This window comes from Misgurnus anguillicaudatus, chromosome 4 (genome assembly GCF_027580225.2).
Source record: "Misgurnus anguillicaudatus chromosome 4, ASM2758022v2, whole genome shotgun sequence".
Taxonomy (NCBI): domain Eukaryota; kingdom Metazoa; phylum Chordata; class Actinopteri; order Cypriniformes; family Cobitidae; genus Misgurnus; species Misgurnus anguillicaudatus.
In genome coordinates, this window is record NC_073340.2 from 13253027 (window position 1) to 13271060 (window position 18034).

General features: G+C 38.0%; 2 protein-coding genes across 4 annotated transcripts in view; one reads left to right on the plus strand and one right to left on the minus strand.

The window, feature by feature from the left end:
• Positions 1-1818, minus strand: part of sgms1b (sphingomyelin synthase 1b) — a 38073-nt gene extending 36255 nt beyond the window's left edge. For both annotated transcript variants that reach the window (XM_055175832.2, XM_055175830.2), the window contains exon 1: positions 1582-1818. The gene's annotated coding sequence lies outside the window, so the exon portion shown is untranslated. The remainder of the gene's footprint in view (positions 1-1581) is intronic.
• Positions 1819-2397: 579 nt separating this feature from the next.
• On the plus strand, positions 2398-17404 carry aarsd1 (alanyl-tRNA synthetase domain containing 1). Of its 2 annotated transcripts, none has more exons than XM_055175834.2 (12): positions 2398-2534; positions 2954-3070; positions 3148-3307; positions 4570-4627; positions 4724-4880; positions 8753-8869; positions 8946-9076; positions 9157-9223; positions 9307-9398; positions 12055-12109; positions 15668-15762; positions 16829-17404. In XM_055175834.2, exons 1-12 carry the CDS (start codon positions 2496-2498, stop codon positions 16965-16967), a joined length of 1227 nt encoding a protein of 408 aa, XP_055031809.2. In that variant the 5' UTR covers positions 2398-2495; the 3' UTR covers positions 16968-17404. The 2 variants fall into 2 exon arrangements, with proteins under 2 accessions (XP_055031809.2, XP_055031808.2); XM_055175833.2 differs by lacking the exon at positions 2398-2534 and adding an exon at positions 2649-2777.
• Positions 17405-18034: the final 630 nt, after the last annotated feature.

Below are 18034 nucleotides of genomic sequence, written 5' to 3' on the forward strand. Positions count from 1 at the left end.
ATTATGCAACACAAAACACATCTTATTAATACTGAAACTATCCACAGAGAAACTCATGAATCAACAGCACCGCACTTTCACAGTAAAACTCTATATTAGGAGCACATGTGTCAACACAGATGGCACGGCTCATATTTTCCATAAACAGCCAGGAGTTCTTGGTTATATGAGCGTCAACATCTACGGCAACACGCCTAGACCACACAGCAAAAAAACACAAGCGTGTGTGTGTGTGTGTGTGTGTGTGTGTGTGTGTGTGAGAGAGAGAGAGAGAGAGAGAGAGAGAGAGAGAGAGAGAGAGAGAGAGAGGTGTGCAGAGACATTAACACAATAAAACATTTTGTTCACTTAGTAACTATTCTTAGGTCTTAGGTGCAAACTACACAGATGTGTCTCTAGCACATAGGCTACACCTGAGACATGTGCAGTACCCAGAGATCTCTATAGAGCTCCAGTCCTCCAGCAGTTTTAATAAATGTCTCCTGCATAATCCTAATTACATTTAGTCATTAGTCATTTGAGACACGCCAGCATCGAAACCATCCAGACAAACACTCCATTGTCAACAAAACCAGAAACAGGGAGTCCTGTGTTAAGAGGAGGTTTCTTATACACCTTATTTCAGCAATCATACATTTACATGCATGGATTTCTTTCATAGATCACATTAACATTATATTTTTTATATAAGATATAGTGGGAGACTGAGGCTGGTTGTCACAAGTGCTACATCTCAGAGGTAAAACTCAAAAGTTTTTTTTAAGCGCTGATTTTCTTGAAAGTGTCTTAAAATGTATTTTTTCATATTTGATAGTTCTTGAGTAAACTAGTGAAAGTGTATAATACAACCACAGCGACATGTTTAAGTTGTGCCATGAGTTGTTTTGTTTCATGATGGTTTTTGCTTTTCAACAGCAGGTTCTCAAATTGTGACAACTTGCCCCACTTTACACAACAACATGACAAGTGAGCAGTTTATGAAGGTGTAACAAGTTCAACTGTGTTTTTGTAGCCAAGACTTCTTGATATTTGCCTAGAAATGTATCTTTAAACATTAACCCACCCTAAGAAATATTAACTGGAGTGGAAATTAACCAAATCATCTGCAAATCTTTTACCAAACAACCAAGAGACTAATGTTACTGTAACACATCTTCAACAGCCATTAGCCAAGGCCTTACGTCAAAGTACTGCATTAAATTGATGTATTATCAGTCTTAAACTAATGTGTCTCTCATTACTCTTACTGTATTTACATCTGGTGTCCTGTTAAACAACCGGTGATGAAGCTCTGCATTGATGCTAATCTGCTAACATCTGACATTACACGACATCTCTCACACGTATACAGATAGCACACAGAGATAATCATGCACAGATGAGCATTAGTAAAATCACACCATATGCAGCAGCATCGCCTGCCTGAGTAGATGCAACTGTATCCATTCAGATAAGCAGAAAGTTGCAATGATCAACAGACAATACAGATCCGCTATATAAAAAAAGAAACACTCGCAGTATTGAACACACATTTGTTACATTCACACGTACAGGAAACACCGTTTCATGATGAAAACTCACCTGAGAGATCCCAGTTTAACCAGCAACGATTTGAAACACACAGTTAAGACAAACAGACGCGCTTTAAATTCACATGCGCTATTATTGTAGTGCTTACGGTGAGTTTTCATACATCTTATTTTTGGAATTGCTCGGGTTTGCCGAGTTAATGATGATTTTGAATGTATATTAATACGTCATTTCATTGTTTGCTTTTTGACTACAATTTGGTGAGAACTATCCCAAAGTTTTCGATTTCACTCGGCGCTGCGCAGACCGAACGGTGTTACATCACAGTATCGCGAGAGTAATGCCGTAACTTTACTTTGACATCGCTCTCGCGATACTTTGATTGGTCTGCGGAGTCTTATTGCGTTCTTCGTGCTCATTGTTGACCTCAACAGGTCTGCTTTACTGTGAAAATATAAAGGCAATAAAACCAATATATTAAATAAACGTGGGTGAAGCTCACGTCTGGGTGAGGTTTTATTTGTTCCATATTAGTAGCATTTAAAACGATCGTAAAATACATAAAATACGCCGCCTACAGGTCAGAAGCGCCACTACAGAACTAAGTAAAAAGCGATTTTATTATGATAATTATTAGTAGCTTTTAAAGACACTTTACACATATGTGACCATAATGTTAATATGCATAATATTGATACTTATAACAGATCTTAAATAACGTTTCTCTCCATGATTGTGTTGAGAGAAGTATGTTCATGGTAACATACTTCTGGCAATGCATAATATTACATTTAGGACTAAATAAATATGCTTACGTTTTTGCACAAATGTGCAGCTATTAAGTTAAAAAGTACAAAAGATTTTACTCGAGTCATCAGTGACTTTTATTTTGAAATGGTGGCCATGTGTACTTGCCTTTACTGTGGTGATCGCTTGTGTTTAATGTCCTGACTGAAACATTAAACATGGCTTTTCAGTGTCAGAGAGACAGTTACATGAAGCAGGTATGTTAACATGTTAAACATTTACTGTTTGTTCACGTTTGTTTAACCCCAGAGCTGTGTATGAACAGTATGATGGACGTTATTTGTATGAATGAACAAACACACCCGCGTCTTTTTGATTGACTCTTCCTTAAACTCTTAAACACCAATTTCACTTTCACTTTAAATATTTTATTGATGCTCTTTTCCAGTCATGTCAATTCTGTGCATGACAAATGTTTGTTCTTTGTCTGTCATTTTATGGTAATTTTCTCAGTAGGTTTTCTCTTTATTAAGTCTTATGTTCATGTGCTTTTAGTTTGTATTTTTAATACATAGTATTGCTTAAATGACATTTGATTAATGACTTTTGGACCCTACGTTTATATTAATGTTTGTCTTAAAAATCACGCAGTTGTTATTCTAATCCACTCTTGCAGTTTGACACGTCTGTTGTGTCTTGTGAGCCTGTTGAAATAAAGCTGGAAAACAAGAAGCTGAAGGGTTTTAATGTAAAGCTGAAGGACACCATATTGTTTCCAGAGGGAGGAGGACAGGTGAGTGTCATGCAGGCATCCCTGAACACAATGTTTGGACAGATCATGGATATACAGTATTTTTAATTTTTTGGCAGCCGGATGATCTCGGGACGATTGCGGGTGTCCCTGTCCTGCGTGTGATAAGACACGGTCCTGAAGCTGTGCATTTCATCAGTTCTGCTCTGGAGGAGGGACAGGAGGTCCACATCACACTGGACTGGGACCGCCGCTTTGACCACATGCAGCAGCATTCGGGTGAGAGAGAGAACAGATGTTTGGGGCTGCAGAACAACAACTAATCACTCAACTAATTGTTTGCAGAATAAAAGTTTTAGTTTACATCATATATGTGTGTGTATTGTGTATAATAATTCTGTATATATAAATACACACACATGCATGTATATATTTAAGAAATATTAATGTGTTTATACATTTTTATATAATTTATATTATATATAAACAGTTTTGGGGGTAACGCATTACAAGTAACACGCATTACGTAATAATATTACTTTTCTGAAGTAACGAGTAAAGTAACGCATTACTTTATAAATGTACACAGTAATATTTGAGTTACTTTTGTAAAAAAGTAATGCAAGTTACTTTTCAGTTTAAATAATTCAATTTAAAAAATAAAATAATGTACTGAATTTAACTGAACATATTAACGTAGAATTACGCACTCTGTGCGCCTGAGCGGGAACAATTTGAGTCAGAAATGGAGATGGCAGGCCACTTAAAAGTAATGTAAGCATTACTTTCCATGAAAAGTAACTAAGTAATGCAGTTAGTTAGTTTTTTGTGGAGTAACTTAATATTGTAATGCATTACTTTTAAAAGTAACTTTCCCCAACACTGTATATAAATATCAATACTCAATATATACACATATTTTGTTCTTAAAATTATACATGCATGTTTGTGTATTCACAGTACACACACATATATGATGTAAACAAAAACTTTTATTCTGCAAACAATTAGTTGTTATGCTGCCCTACGTATACATATAGTCCACAACACTGAATAAATACATTATATACAAAAACCCCAATTAAACGTTTACATGCCTGGGTGATCAACGTGTGTTTTAATGTTTTGTGAGTTGTTGTGCATGTCTGTTATGATCTATAACTTGTAAATATAAATCGACTCATGTGCTGCTTCTTATGTCATAAGAGATCTTTCTTTGAGGAACAGGTGCTCAAGTATAAGTCATTGTTTTTTGCAAATCTCCTATTTGTGGTCACATTTCTCCGTCATGAGCAATGCTTTTATCCCTCAAAGACATCAAAATGTGTCACGTCTTAAGACATTTTTTATTAAATACAAGCTCATGTGAGAATTACAGCTTTGGCAGACAAGGAAATTATTGCAGGACTGACTTTAATTCTGTTAACAATATTGTATCGTATATCAGTAGTCTTGGATTAAAAGAAAATAATACCGGTGAGTTAATGATGATGAAAAAATGAGTACAAATTGAGTTCATCGTGCATTATTGTGTTTTTCAGGACAACACTTGATCACAGCTTTAGCTGACACAATGTTTGGATATAAAACTACCTCTTGGTAAGAGCATCAGTCCAGAGCTTTTAACCTAGATCATAGAGAATAATGCCTTTGAGATGTGAATCTCTTCTGCTGGTTGTGTGTGAAACGATGTAGGGAACTGGGTCGGCAGCGGAGCAGTATTGAACTGAACACAGCCACTGTAAAACCTGGAGAGATGGAGGCTCTGGAGGCCGCTGTGAATGAGAAGATCCGAGCTCACGTTCCTGTCACTGTCCAGCTTCTGTCCATTGATGATCCTGCTGTGGAGAAGGTAAATGTCATGTCAAAAAATCAGCTATAACACGAATATTGTTTTTATCATACATTGGTGTGAAAAAGTGTTGCCCCTTCCTGATTTTGTTTTAAAAAAAATGTTGCATGTTTAAGGTCAGGAAACTAATTTAAATATTAATCAAAGATAACATAAGTAAACACAACATGCAGTTTTTAAATGAAGGTTTTTATTATGAAAATAGGATTGAGGTCAGGACTTTGACTAGGCCACTCCAAAGTCTTCATTTTGTTTTTCTTCAGCCATTCAGAGGTGGACTTGCTGGTGTGTTTTGGATCATTGTCCTGCTGCAGAACCTAAGCTTGCTTGAGCTTGAGGTCACGAACCAACATTGTCCTTTAGGATTTTTTGGTGGACAGCAGAATTAATGGTATCATTTATCACATCAAGTCTTCCAGGTCATGAAGCAGCAAAACAGCCCCAGACCATCACACCACCACCATATTTTACTGTTGGTATGATGTTCTGTTTTTGAAATGCTGCGTTAATTTTACGCCAGAGATAATGGGACACAAACCTTCCAAAAGTTCAACTGTTGTCTCGTCAGTTCACAGAGTATTTTCCCAAAAGTCTTTGGGATCATCAAGATGTTTGCTGGCAAAACTGAGACGAGCCTTTATGTTCCTTTTGCTCAGCAGCGTTTTTTGTCTTAAACTCGGCCATGCAGGCCATTTTTGCCCAGTTATTTTCTTATGGTGGAGTCATGAATACAAACCTTGACTGAGGCAAGTGAGGCCAGCAGTTCTTTAGATGTTGTTGTGGGTTTTTTTGTGACCTCTCATTAACGCTTGACGGAAGGCTTGTCTGAAGCGTGGCCAACAGCCAATCACAGTGGGCGATACACATGCTCCAGTCCTCCATAAACGTAATTGGCTGGCTCTGCTTAGGTTATTTGTTTATTTAAAGCAATCTGATTGAAAAGTTGAGAATTTTCAACTTCTGCCGCGAGCAACGGCAGTGACGTGGCGCCGACGAATCCATAATTAAGTTCGGCAACACATTACGTCACCCATTAAAAGTGAATGGGAAGCTTCAATGCTTACGCCCCGTGTGAATGTACCATTACTGTGGTTCCCAATCTTTTGGCTTTATACCCTTTTTCAATCCCTGGGTTCTGTCATTCAGAAACATAGCTTTTCTTACTTCTGCCATGCGGATGACACACAACACTTGCCGTTCCAACCGGACGATCCCACAATTTCTGCCCGCATCTCTGAATGACATCTCACTCTGGATGAGGGATCGTCATCTTAAGCTGAACCTTGACAGAACTGCTTGTCATATGGTCTGATCCTAAGATTCATCACAATCTTTCCGTTCAACTCTTCGACCATTATGCTGTCCAGGAGAGCCAGAAACTTGGTAGTGGTCATTGATGATCAGCTTATTTTCACTAAGCATGTTGCCAGCACCGTCCGCTGTTGTAGATTCATCCTCTACAACAATAGGAAAATTAGACCTTTCCTATCTGAGCATGCTACACAAATTTTTGTCCAGGCTCTTGTCCTGTCCAGACTGGACAATTGCAATGCATTGTTACTGGTTGGACTCCCAGCCTGCACAACCAAACCCCTACAGATGATCCAGAATGCTGTGGCAAGAGTGGTCTTCAATGAGCCAAAGAGGACGCACATCACCCCTTTCTTTGTCAGGTTACACTGGCTTCCTATAGCAGCTTGCATCAAATTCAAAGCTCTGCTCCTGGCCTTTAAAACCACCACTGGGTCTGCACCCCCTACCTTTAATCGCTCTAGATCCCCGCCACAGAGTGACGGCTTGTGGTGCCATTTCAAAAAGGGAAACCTCATCTGGTTTGGTACCTCATCTGTGGAATGAATAAGAATCAGCTAAAAACGAATCTCTTCTGCCAACACACCTCACTTGCTAATATCTTTTCTTTTTCTATTTTTCTTTACCTTCTCTGTCAAAAAAAACCCAACAACTAACCAACCCTTGGCCTTTTTATTCTGTGTTAGACTTGATGAGTTCTAGTGCACTTATGTATTGCTGTTCTTGTGTTGTTCTAATTGCCTCTATTGTTACCTCATTTGTAAGTCACTTTGGATAAAAGTGTCTGCTGAATGACTAAATGTAAATGTAAATTACTTTCTTTCTCATTTGTTCCTGAATTTCTTTGGATCTCAACATGATGTGTAGCTATTTAAAGATCTTTTGGTCTACTTCACTTTTGTCAGGCAGGTCATATTTAGATGATTTTTTTGATAGCGAATAGGTGTGGCAGTAATCAGGCCTGGGTGTGGCTAAAGAAACTGAACCTCAGGTGTGGTAAACCACAGTTATGTTTTAACAGGGGTGAAGCACTTTTTAATTTACAAAAGTATTGCTTTTAACAGACCTATGTGTTTTGTATCACTAATGCAGTGCCTGTTCTCTGAGCACGCGTGAGGCACGTCGCTTCCGTAGGTTATTACAATAATATTAATTCGGAACGTTTTTCATGTCCATATTGTACCAAAATGCAACACTACACTCCCTTGGGTCCGCAGCAACACACCCTCCACATAATAAAACTGCAAACAGACAGACACACAGACTCCTGCATTTATTAGAGAGAAAAATATGTTCAGCCCCTCCTTCTGGAGTTTTGAATATTCTGTGTGATTTCTACCAAAGCTTCGAAGCTCAAAAAATGGTATTCGGACCAGCCCTACATGATACAAAGTTAAATCCTGCAAGTTATCTAGAGCGAGGAACACGATGCTTCGCTTTTGGTGTGTACCCCCCCCCAATTAAGATATTTGTAATGTGTAACAGTAATGTTAGCGTTTTTTTAGAATGAATGATCCCTGCCGTCATTTATTGTGTCTGACGTTCAGGTTTTTTATTATTATAATATACTAAATGTATTTAAAACTAATTTATGCACACATTATTTCAAAATTTCAAAAGTTGTTGCAAGGAACAAAACAGACTTGCACTTAACTCATTCACCGCCATTGACGAGTTATCTCGTCAATTATTAGTTAATATTTAACTAATAAATAGGCCTTTCTGGACAAATTTCAAAGTGAAAGTGTAATTATCGATTATCGCTTTTATCCACTAGATGGCGCCAAACCGAATTGATCAAAAACGGAAGTTAAAAAGATTTAATGATTTATTTTAACTGCCTTTATGTTTGATAGTCATTCTGAGTCTGATCTCTAACATAAATTCCTTTACAAAAACGCAATTTTTTAAGCTTTTTGCTAAAATGTTGTATTTTTGAAGAGAAATATCCACATTTCAGTGGTCAAATTAAGTGGAAAAAGTTAATATATAATGAAACTTTTTCCCCCATTTTGTTTGTTTATTTGTTTATTGTTTGTTTGAAAGCAGAGGGTGTGTTCTTTAATTTGATATAATTTGTATGTTTATATATTTATAGAAGATAATTTTTCCTGCAAGGAATTTTGTGAAACTTTGTTAAAATCACAAAAATACCGGTGGGCAACTTTTCTCAAAAAGGCTGGCGGGGAATGAGTTAATACATTTTTAATAGACCTGGGCAAAAAATTGCCTGTGATTCTCATGCGTGTCTCCTCAGTAAAGTCGGCATCACCTTCTTTTCAGATGGAGCGACATTTACTACACCGAGCCGAATTTAAGAGAGAAGCTAGGCAAAATTGCATACAATATCGGAGGCGATTTCCCATCGATTATGAATGCGATTTTGCTGTTTCTTGGTGAAATTCGACTCTGTATAGTAAATGCTGCTCCATCTGAAAGCAGGTGAAGGCGATTTACTACTAATCACTCGGATTTACTTTTTTTGCCCAGCTTTAATTTGTAAATGCAATACTTGGCATGTAATTTGCTGAAACCAAACTGTTTCTGTACTTGTAAAACAGGTGAGGAGCCGTGGACTTCCTGAAGATCACGCTGGACCCATCAGGATCATTGACATCGAGGGTGTTGATGCTAACATGTGCTGTGGGACTCATGTTTCCAATCTCAGTCACCTACAGGTCAGTAAGTCGATTTAGCCTCTGGATCATATGATCTTACTTTATGATGCGGAGTAGATCTGATGTCTTTCCACAGGTTATAAAGATTCTGGGAACAGAGAAAGGCAAGAAAAATAAAACCAACTTGATTTTTATAGCGGGTAACAGAGTGTTGAAATACGCAGAGAGGAGTTACAGCATTGAAAAGTCTCTGACGGGTCTTCTCAAGTGAGTTCAGATCACCTGATCTCCTCTGTGCTTCTTCTCCAGTATGCAGTGATGTTAGAGTAAAACCTCTGGTGTGTTAGAACAGGGCCGGAAGATCATGTTGATGCTGTGGACAAACTACAGAAGACAGTCCGGCGTCTACAGAAGGTAAAGCAATCGTATAACTACAGAGACAAACGTGCAGACGCTTCTTCTTCAGTGGTGGTAAATAAGACGTGTTTCTCTTTCAGAGTCATCTTACGGTCCTGAGGGAAATGGCTCTTCTGATAGCGCAGAACTTCAAAAACAAACCAGACAGAGGAAACTTTTTCAGCTTACATAAGTGAGTAACTACAGATTTTTTGTCTCATGAACAAACAAACATGAATTACTGTTGATAACATTAAGACTAAAGTGCAAAATGTAACTGGTTTGAACCCATAAAACACGCATACTGATAAAATATATACCTTATGCACTGTATATCACTTTGGATTAAAGGAGGGTTGAATCAAGGAATCAGTTTAGACTTAAGCTTTTGTTATATATGAGGCAGGGGTGTGATAGATAAATCCGAAATTCCGGCTTTCCGACGTGAAAATGAGTCTCAGCGCTGTCAACATTTTGTTTGCCTCTGATTCATGTTTTCATATCACTCCGCAAGTAGTCTACTTTATTTGTCATGATGGAACTTCATTCAAAGCAGAGTAGTGTTGGGCGATATGCCCTATTTTCAGATCGTCCTATCGTCAGCCTGTGAGATCGGCGATACACGATATTATCGGGGGGCGTGGCTGTAGTTTACTCTTTTTTTTATTTGTAAATTTTTACTCATTATAACAAGTCACTTGATGGGTGGACAAAAAAAAAACAAGACCATAACACCGTCATGACCGCAACCTTCTTAAACCTGATGCCATTAAATCGAGCGCGTCATTAAAACCCTATCATGATTACTTAATAACTGTAAAAACATGCATCTGCGCACGCACACACACGTGCGCGGCTGCGCGCACATACAAACTATTTAATGCATTTATTTAGTGCTGTTGCAGAAGACTACACGTGTCAAGCAGTGGTGCTCTCAGGAGGTGCCTTTTTAAACGCATCGGTCCAACGGAACGCGATCATATTTTAAACACAATCATATATTAAACACGTGGGACGTGTTGCTACAACTCATTGAAATGCATATCATAAACAGGATTAATACCCAGTGATCTGACTTTGGACAGAGCGCAGCTCTCTGCATGTACGCGAGAGTGAGAGAGAGGCGCTAATATGCAGCGGGTCATATTTTAAACAAAAAGTAAAGTTTGCATCAGCTCGCATGAAACGCATTAAACTGAACAAATAAGGATTACTACTTTAGTTTATGTTTAGACTTCGGACAGACGCGAGAGCGCGTGCACGTGAGACAGAGAGAAGCGCAGCTGCTCATGACGCGGCGCGCTGGATTTAGTGGTAGAAGAAGACCAAGACGCGCGCATTAAGTGCAGGTACGTGCAAGGACGAATACTCTCTTTACAAGCTCTCCGCGTAAAGTGAAGCCCACAAACCCTCATGTGAGGAAAAGCAAGCATTGTCGGTGTTAATATAAAACTATGATGATAATAATAATAACCATTCGCCAACCTTCGTCTTGACTATCGCCATGAAAGCCTGCCATTGGCGATATGTCTGAAGATCGTCGATACACGATACTATTGTCTATCGGCACAACCCTAAAGCAGAGCTCACCAAAGACCCTGCAGTCGGATCTCCGGCGTGTGGTTTAGGCTGCGAATTTTAAAAAAATCATTAATTCGCCTACAAATAGTATGAGAGTAACACATCTTTCAATTCAATCAAACTAACAAACTGGCCAATCAGAAGTAGAATATGTGGGGTCTTTAAGGTGTGGTTAAGATCCAGCTGCAGATGTCACGCGGCCGCGGAGAAGTCACAAGTAAACGTTGCCAGCAGGATAAAGAGTGATGCCTAGGGAAGACGACCTAATTGATAAAGGACTTAAATCAGCGGCGCTGGGCATGAATAGAATGAATAAGCAGAGACGGGCAGCATTTTACTAGCTGGTATAGGAAATTAAGAGAACCAGGTGTTTGCTGTTTCAAATCAGGCTATGTCAGTAATGTTAATATCAGATTTCTCGTTGAGGTGAAATGCTGTCTCGCTATATCAATATACAGTTGCGTTTGTGTCAAAAACGTTTGCTTGCATTAATTTATTCTGTAATCACATACGTTAACGCACGCCTCCACGCAAATCAGATCCAACGTCATCCTGACGAACACACGCATACATTTGTGAATCTGGCAGTAATGCTTGCCTTTACAGAACAATATAATGACAAACACACACATTCATGGATCTGGTTTGTGAAACGGGTAGCTCTTGACTGTTAGATGCTTTGCCAAAAGAACTATGCAAAAGACAAATGCACTTGACTGCCTTTCCAGAATGTCACAACAATTGAATTAACTCTAATGTTACAGTATCCACTTTAAATTCAGCGTTCAAAGGTTGTAATCATTAATATTTATCAATATGCTCGAACATATAGGGGCTAATCCCTATACACATCGGAAGTTTTCAAAACACATGTAATGATGGAGGATTAAAAGCTAGTTTACTACGAAAAACTGTTATATGCATAGCAGTGAGCATTTACTTCCAAGTCTTCAATGCACCCCACCCATCAAAACAGAGTGTTTTTCCAGCCAGCCTCAAAACCAGGATACAAAATAGCCTATTAATTATTGCTTTTAATGATTTTAAATGTAAAAACCACGTGAACGTCATAAGTAGACCTCAGACAACTGTATAAAACAATAAAAACGCCAGATTCACCGCACCTTTAAAGCATCTGCCCAAAGCATAAATGTAAATGTAAGACCAAGAACATACACTATAAAAGTAATTAGGGTCAGTTTTGGTTTTACCTTAACAAAAAGAGTAAATCTGTGTGTAACATAGCTTTTGTTGTGATGTTTTTGCAGCAGAGACGGTGATAACGAGTTCATGAACATCATCGCTAATGAAATAGGATTTCAGGTAAATTGCATTTTAATGTTTTTCTTTTACATCAACAGTCACGTCAAATACAAGTTATTAAAGAGCCCCTATTTTACTTTTCATGATTTTACATTTGTTTTGGTGTGTAAGTGTGTATTAGTACATGTTAACAATCTGCAAAGTTACAAATCCTAACGTAAATCGTTTCCAACGTAAATCTCTTTTCTTGGACTACAATGAACACAAAGATTGTAGGCAACAGTTTACTTCTGTTTAAGTGGACTCGATGCACATTATCATAATTCTGCCCGCTTCTGACTCACCTCCTGTTAAAAGTTTTATCGATCAGCTTGGTCATTTGCATTTTCTGAATCATATTCAGGCTTGTATTGATAAGGTAGCAAAGACGATATTAACTCCTGTTAGGAGCGGATCTTCCAAATATGTCAAGGAGCACCACATTTCTATAACACGCTTGAGGTATATTCGGCCAATCACAACGCACTGGATAGCTGACTAGTCCGAGCACACCGCAATTTTTTAGAACAATGAGCTTTGTTTAAAATTGATGTGTTTTTTTTTAGAAAGGCAGGGCATAGAGGAGAAACAATAATTTAAGGTAAATGAAAAATAGGAATGCAACAATACACTAATGCTGCCTTCCGGGCAACCTGTAGCCCGTGAGTCACGACTTCAGGGCCACGGCTCACGACTTTGAACTGGGAGTACATCGATCTAGTACGAGTTCACGAGTGGGAAGTCACGAGTTTTACTACCGTTCCAGTGCACTTTCACGGGAAGAAGGTTAAAAAAACACGGGTTACAGGCTGCCTGGAACGCGTACTCCCAGTTCCGGGTCATGAGTCGTGGTTTTTTGAGGTCGTGAGTCACGGGCTCAAAAACCTGCCTGGAAAGCAGCATTAGTTCACAGTTCAGTAATTTTCGGTTCTTGTCCACGGTTTTCAGTTCGGTTTCGGTTCTGATGCCTTGGCCTATTAAAATGTTTTTTAATTATTCTATGCTTAGGTAACAGGAACAGTGAGATGTTAAGAAGCAAAAATACCGGTTTAAATTGAAGTTCTCTTTATTTTATGTAAATACAAAAATCATCTTACACATTTCTAGTGTATTGATAAAATAATATAAGATATATAATTTAATAAAGATATATAAAAATGATATCCTATTCAAACTGGGGAACATGTGAATTCATTACATTACATAAATTGGCCATTTTATATAGCTGTACTTAGTAAATTAAACTTTACATTGTAAATGAAGGCTATACCTTACTGCACTACTGTTAAATCCAACATCAAGCTGTCTGTCTGGAAACCAAAAATGCGTTTCTCAATCAAAATTACTGGTTGGATTTATTTTAGCATCATGCGCATTCTCTTATTGAGTTGAACTTTTTCAACTTGCGTGGAAGACATGTTTGAGGCAAATAACGCGCGTTTGCATCAGTGGCGGAGCCAGAGGGGTGTCCAGGGTGGCACTGGACACCCTTGGCATGTCACTGGCCACCCCGTGTGCCACCCCAAATTTAATGCGCTACTTTCACTTAATGGCTATGTTTATTTTTGACGTGCGGCAGCGCAGCACATTGTTAAAAACAAACATTATGAATATTAACCCTCCCTGCGGTCGCGGCGCAAACTCTTTATTTTTCAATCACTGTGCAAAGAGACTGGTGATTTTGGACATACAGATATGATTTATACATCATTTAAAACGTTAAAGTGTCATTTTTTGTGTGTCTATAAAAACTGAATGTTGTGCTTTTCACAAAATTAAGAAAATATACATAATGCGTGTTCTGTTATCTCTCCATCAGTGATGTCTTTTCAAAAATGCGTCAAAAAAATTACTGTAACGAATACTTTTCATATCATCAGAAGATAAATGTCATGTCTACATAATGCTTGGAATCTTTAAAATGATGTAAGTGAAGTCGTACATTTTGCTAATACTACATGATTTATTTTCACCGTATATGCTGGAAGTGTGGTAATTTTCTTGTGGACTGAATAAAGTCTAAGATTGCCAATTCTTTTTACATCAAATCCCAGCACCATGTTTTCATTCTTGACGTGATCTTTATAGGCTACTGTATGATTGTTAATTAGACTGGATTGCCACATTGAACTTGAAAGCGCGACGCGCATATCCAGAGCTTACGACTTCATATTCGCGTCTTTTTTGTTTAAACGGACAAATGCTCATATGTCAAAATAGCTGTCTGGGTGATTTTCATACTTAACATTTGGTTACTGTACGTCTTAAACGAATAAACATTTTATTGGATTCGGTCTTAGCCTAACCTGTTGAAGTCTCTCTGTCATTAAAGTTAATTAAATATCAAAAGAAAAAAGAAAACTTTTGCATCTTCTGTATCTTCGTAAATAAAGATTAATCGAAATCATATTTGAAGTAAGTTTAAGGTTTATCATGGAGTTTAGATTTCTGGATATTTAGCTTCATTAAAGGGATAGTTCACAAAATGAAAATTCTGTCATCATTTTTACATCCTTATGTTGTTCTAAACCTGTACGTATTTCTTTTTTCTGATGAACATAAAAGAAGATATTTTGATAAATGATGGTATCCACACAGCTGTTAACCATTGACTTCCATAGTAGGAATAAAAACAACACAATGGAATTCAATGGATATACCATTAATTGTGTGCTTACCATCATTTATCAAAATATCTTATTTTGTGTTTATTAAAATAAAATACAGGTTTAGAACAACATAAGGGTGAGTAAATGATGACAGATTTTTCATTTTTGGGTGAATCCCTACAGACAGTAAATCAGATGTAAGAAATACAGTAGAAAGATTTAAAATTCACCCTTATTATGTTTATCTAATGCGATAAAAAGATTCATTTATGCTTTCTTGATACATGGTTACATGTCATTTTCTTTTATGGACTATGGACCCCCTAAAGTAGTTTTGGCCACCCCATTAAAAAAATTCTAGTTCCGCCACTGGTTTGCATCAATAACAAGCCCAATTTGCGTCATTCGCATTGCCCCACGCGAATTTGCATCTTTACATTGATGTTGTATGTAATCTACACGCGTAAATAATTAATCCACACCTCAAATGTAAAAGACAGTTGTGCTGCTTCTTTTTGTTGTCGTACTTCTGTTGGGTGTGTGTGCGCGCGAATTAAATCTGACACCAGCATTGCAAGCAGAGTTAAAGCAGCTAGAGCACAGTGACTGGATATCAACTCGCTGTGGCGTTTAAGCGTGCAGATCACGCGGGCATGCACATTAACAAAAGTGCAGGAAATATTTGACAGATTTGGATGGATAAACCGAAAAAAAAAATTATTCACGTGCGCGTTTTGGACCGCGGAGGTCGAACCGAACGGTTCAATATTATATTGAGAATTGTGGCATCCCTAATGAAAAAAGTTTTTTTTTAACCATAAACCACACAAACACATTTTATTTCACCAAATACACAAAATAACGTTGTTTTTAGCAACGTAATAGGGGATTTTAATGTGTGAAGGGACTTTGGTCCGCTCCTCCATGTTGTGTGAAGAGGTTTTGACCGCATGTTTTTGTGTTTCTGTAGGAAACCGTGATCTTTCTGACAGTAGGAGAAGAAAAGGGGGCAGGACTGTTCCTCCTCGCTGGGCCTGAGAACATTGTGACTGAACTGGGACCTCGGTAAGAGAAATGTCTGCTTTAGATCTTTGTGCCACAATGATATAGTTAGCGAGTCTCTTTATGTGGTTTTTGAATTGAAGTGGAGAGTCTTAGCCTTAAATAATCGTGATGTGACATGATGTGGATAAACATCTATTGTGTGTGCTATAAATGATCCTATCAGACATTTAGGGGCAGTTTCCCAGACAGGATTTAGAATAGATTAATCCAGGACTAGGCCTTAGTTATTTTAGGACATTTAAGTACTTTTTACAAACATACCTTAAAAAATCAATACAGGTGTGCATCTTGAGACAAACCAATGGCACTGATATATGTAAGATGTGTCAGGACCCTTAAAGGGACACTCCAAAAAAACATGCTTGGATTTCCAGCTCCCTTAGAGTTAAACATTTGATTTTTACCATTTTGGAATCCATTTAGCCGATTCCCCTTGTAACTTTCAATAGCAGGGGACTATTTTTGGGCAGTGCATAATATCATTGTGCCTCCTGTAGCCATGTTACAGCAGCAAAGTCCTTGATTATGACTCCAGAATGAGAGTATAGTTCCTAGCCATATCGGCCTAGAAAATCGTAACTTTTCCGTCAGTCTTAGTACACGATGTAATTACAGAAATGTAAAGTTTTAAATAGGAAAAATATCGAAACTCTTTGGTCATTTTTAAGCACGATGCTAATGGTATAATCAGATTCAATGGATTGTGCTAAGCTATGCTAAAAGTGGTATCGCCAGACCCGGAGATCGGCTGAATGGATTCCAAAACGGTAAGAATCAAATGTTTAACTCTAGGGGAGCTGGAAAATGAGCATATATTCAAAAAAAAGTGGAATGTCCCTTTAAATCTTATAGCAATGCTCAAGGTCCAAAAACTTGTCCTGCTTGGCTAAATAATGTTGGGGATTAAATGATATGTTTGCCAGTGCAGTCTTATGTCTATTTGTGTAAAGTGTATTACCGAATATAACACTGAATCTGTTTCTATGTGCAGGACTGTGAAGTGCATTAATGCTCCAGTAGGTGGCTATCTTCTGATCCACGTTTTGCTTTTTGTCCTTATGTACAGGGTATCAGAGCTGCTGCAGGGTAAAGGGGCTGGAAAGGCGGGACGCTATCAGGGAAAATCCAACAGTCTGACGAAAAGAGCTGAAGCTGAAGCTTTACTCCAGGAGTACAGCTGTAAACTTACCGTGGTAGAGGAGTAAACAAACTACAAACTCACTTTGGTAGAGAAGTGAAGGAGCCGAGTCAGCACTCCAAACATACACAAGTCATGACGTAAGGAATACTGTATCCAGGTCCAACCCTACTCTCATTACAATAGAGCAGTGGTGACCGGCCCTGTTCCTGGAGATCTACACTCCTGCATATTTTAGTTACAACCCAGCTTTAACACACCTCACTCTAATTTTTAGGTAACCCTGAAATGCTTGATTTCCAGGTTCAGGTGTGTTTGATTGGGGTTGGAGCTGAACTCTGCAGGACAGTGGATCTCCGGGAACAGGGTTGGTCACCACTGCAATAGAGGATATATTTAAACAGCTTTTTATGAGCACTATTTAGGATATTCCTATCACACATATCTGATTGGAAATAAATGACAGGTTCCCCTCCAATAAAGTTTTGGTGCTGACACACATGATGTCTGTTTTAATAGTGGGTTATTTGTCAGTTGTGACCAAGGGGCAACCTTTCAATATCTATTGTGACGCCAACCCAGAAGTGACTTAAACTGCAATTCATTGACGGGCCGCTAGAGGCTGGCTCCAAAAGGGAGTCAATCCCCATAGAACCCCATGTTAAAATGGCCAACTTTACAGCAAAAATAAATGAGTTTACAGCCTGGTACAAAAAGTGATTTTAGTCTTTATTCTGATTGGCTGAGAAATGTTCCATGGGTGATGATTATTTTTTTGTAAATCACACATCTAACTTGTCTTAAAAATAGATGAGAAAATTATGACAGAATTTCTTTTTGGGATGAACTATCACTTTAAGAGAATTGAGACGATAAAGTTGCTGTTATTGATGTGTGACATCTGTCATAAACACTTCATTTTCCCTCATGTCTTTCTGAAGTGAAGATTTGAACTGTAAAGTAAATCAGTGTTTTACAGAATTATAATCTGAATTAATAAAAGGTTTGACTATTTTTGCTTATTTCTAATGTTTATCATTTTGTCTGTACTGCTCATTCTAAAATGTATTTGAAGAGTTTGGTTCCAAAATGCGATAAACGCCATTTAAAAAATATGAGTTACTGCCAAAATCA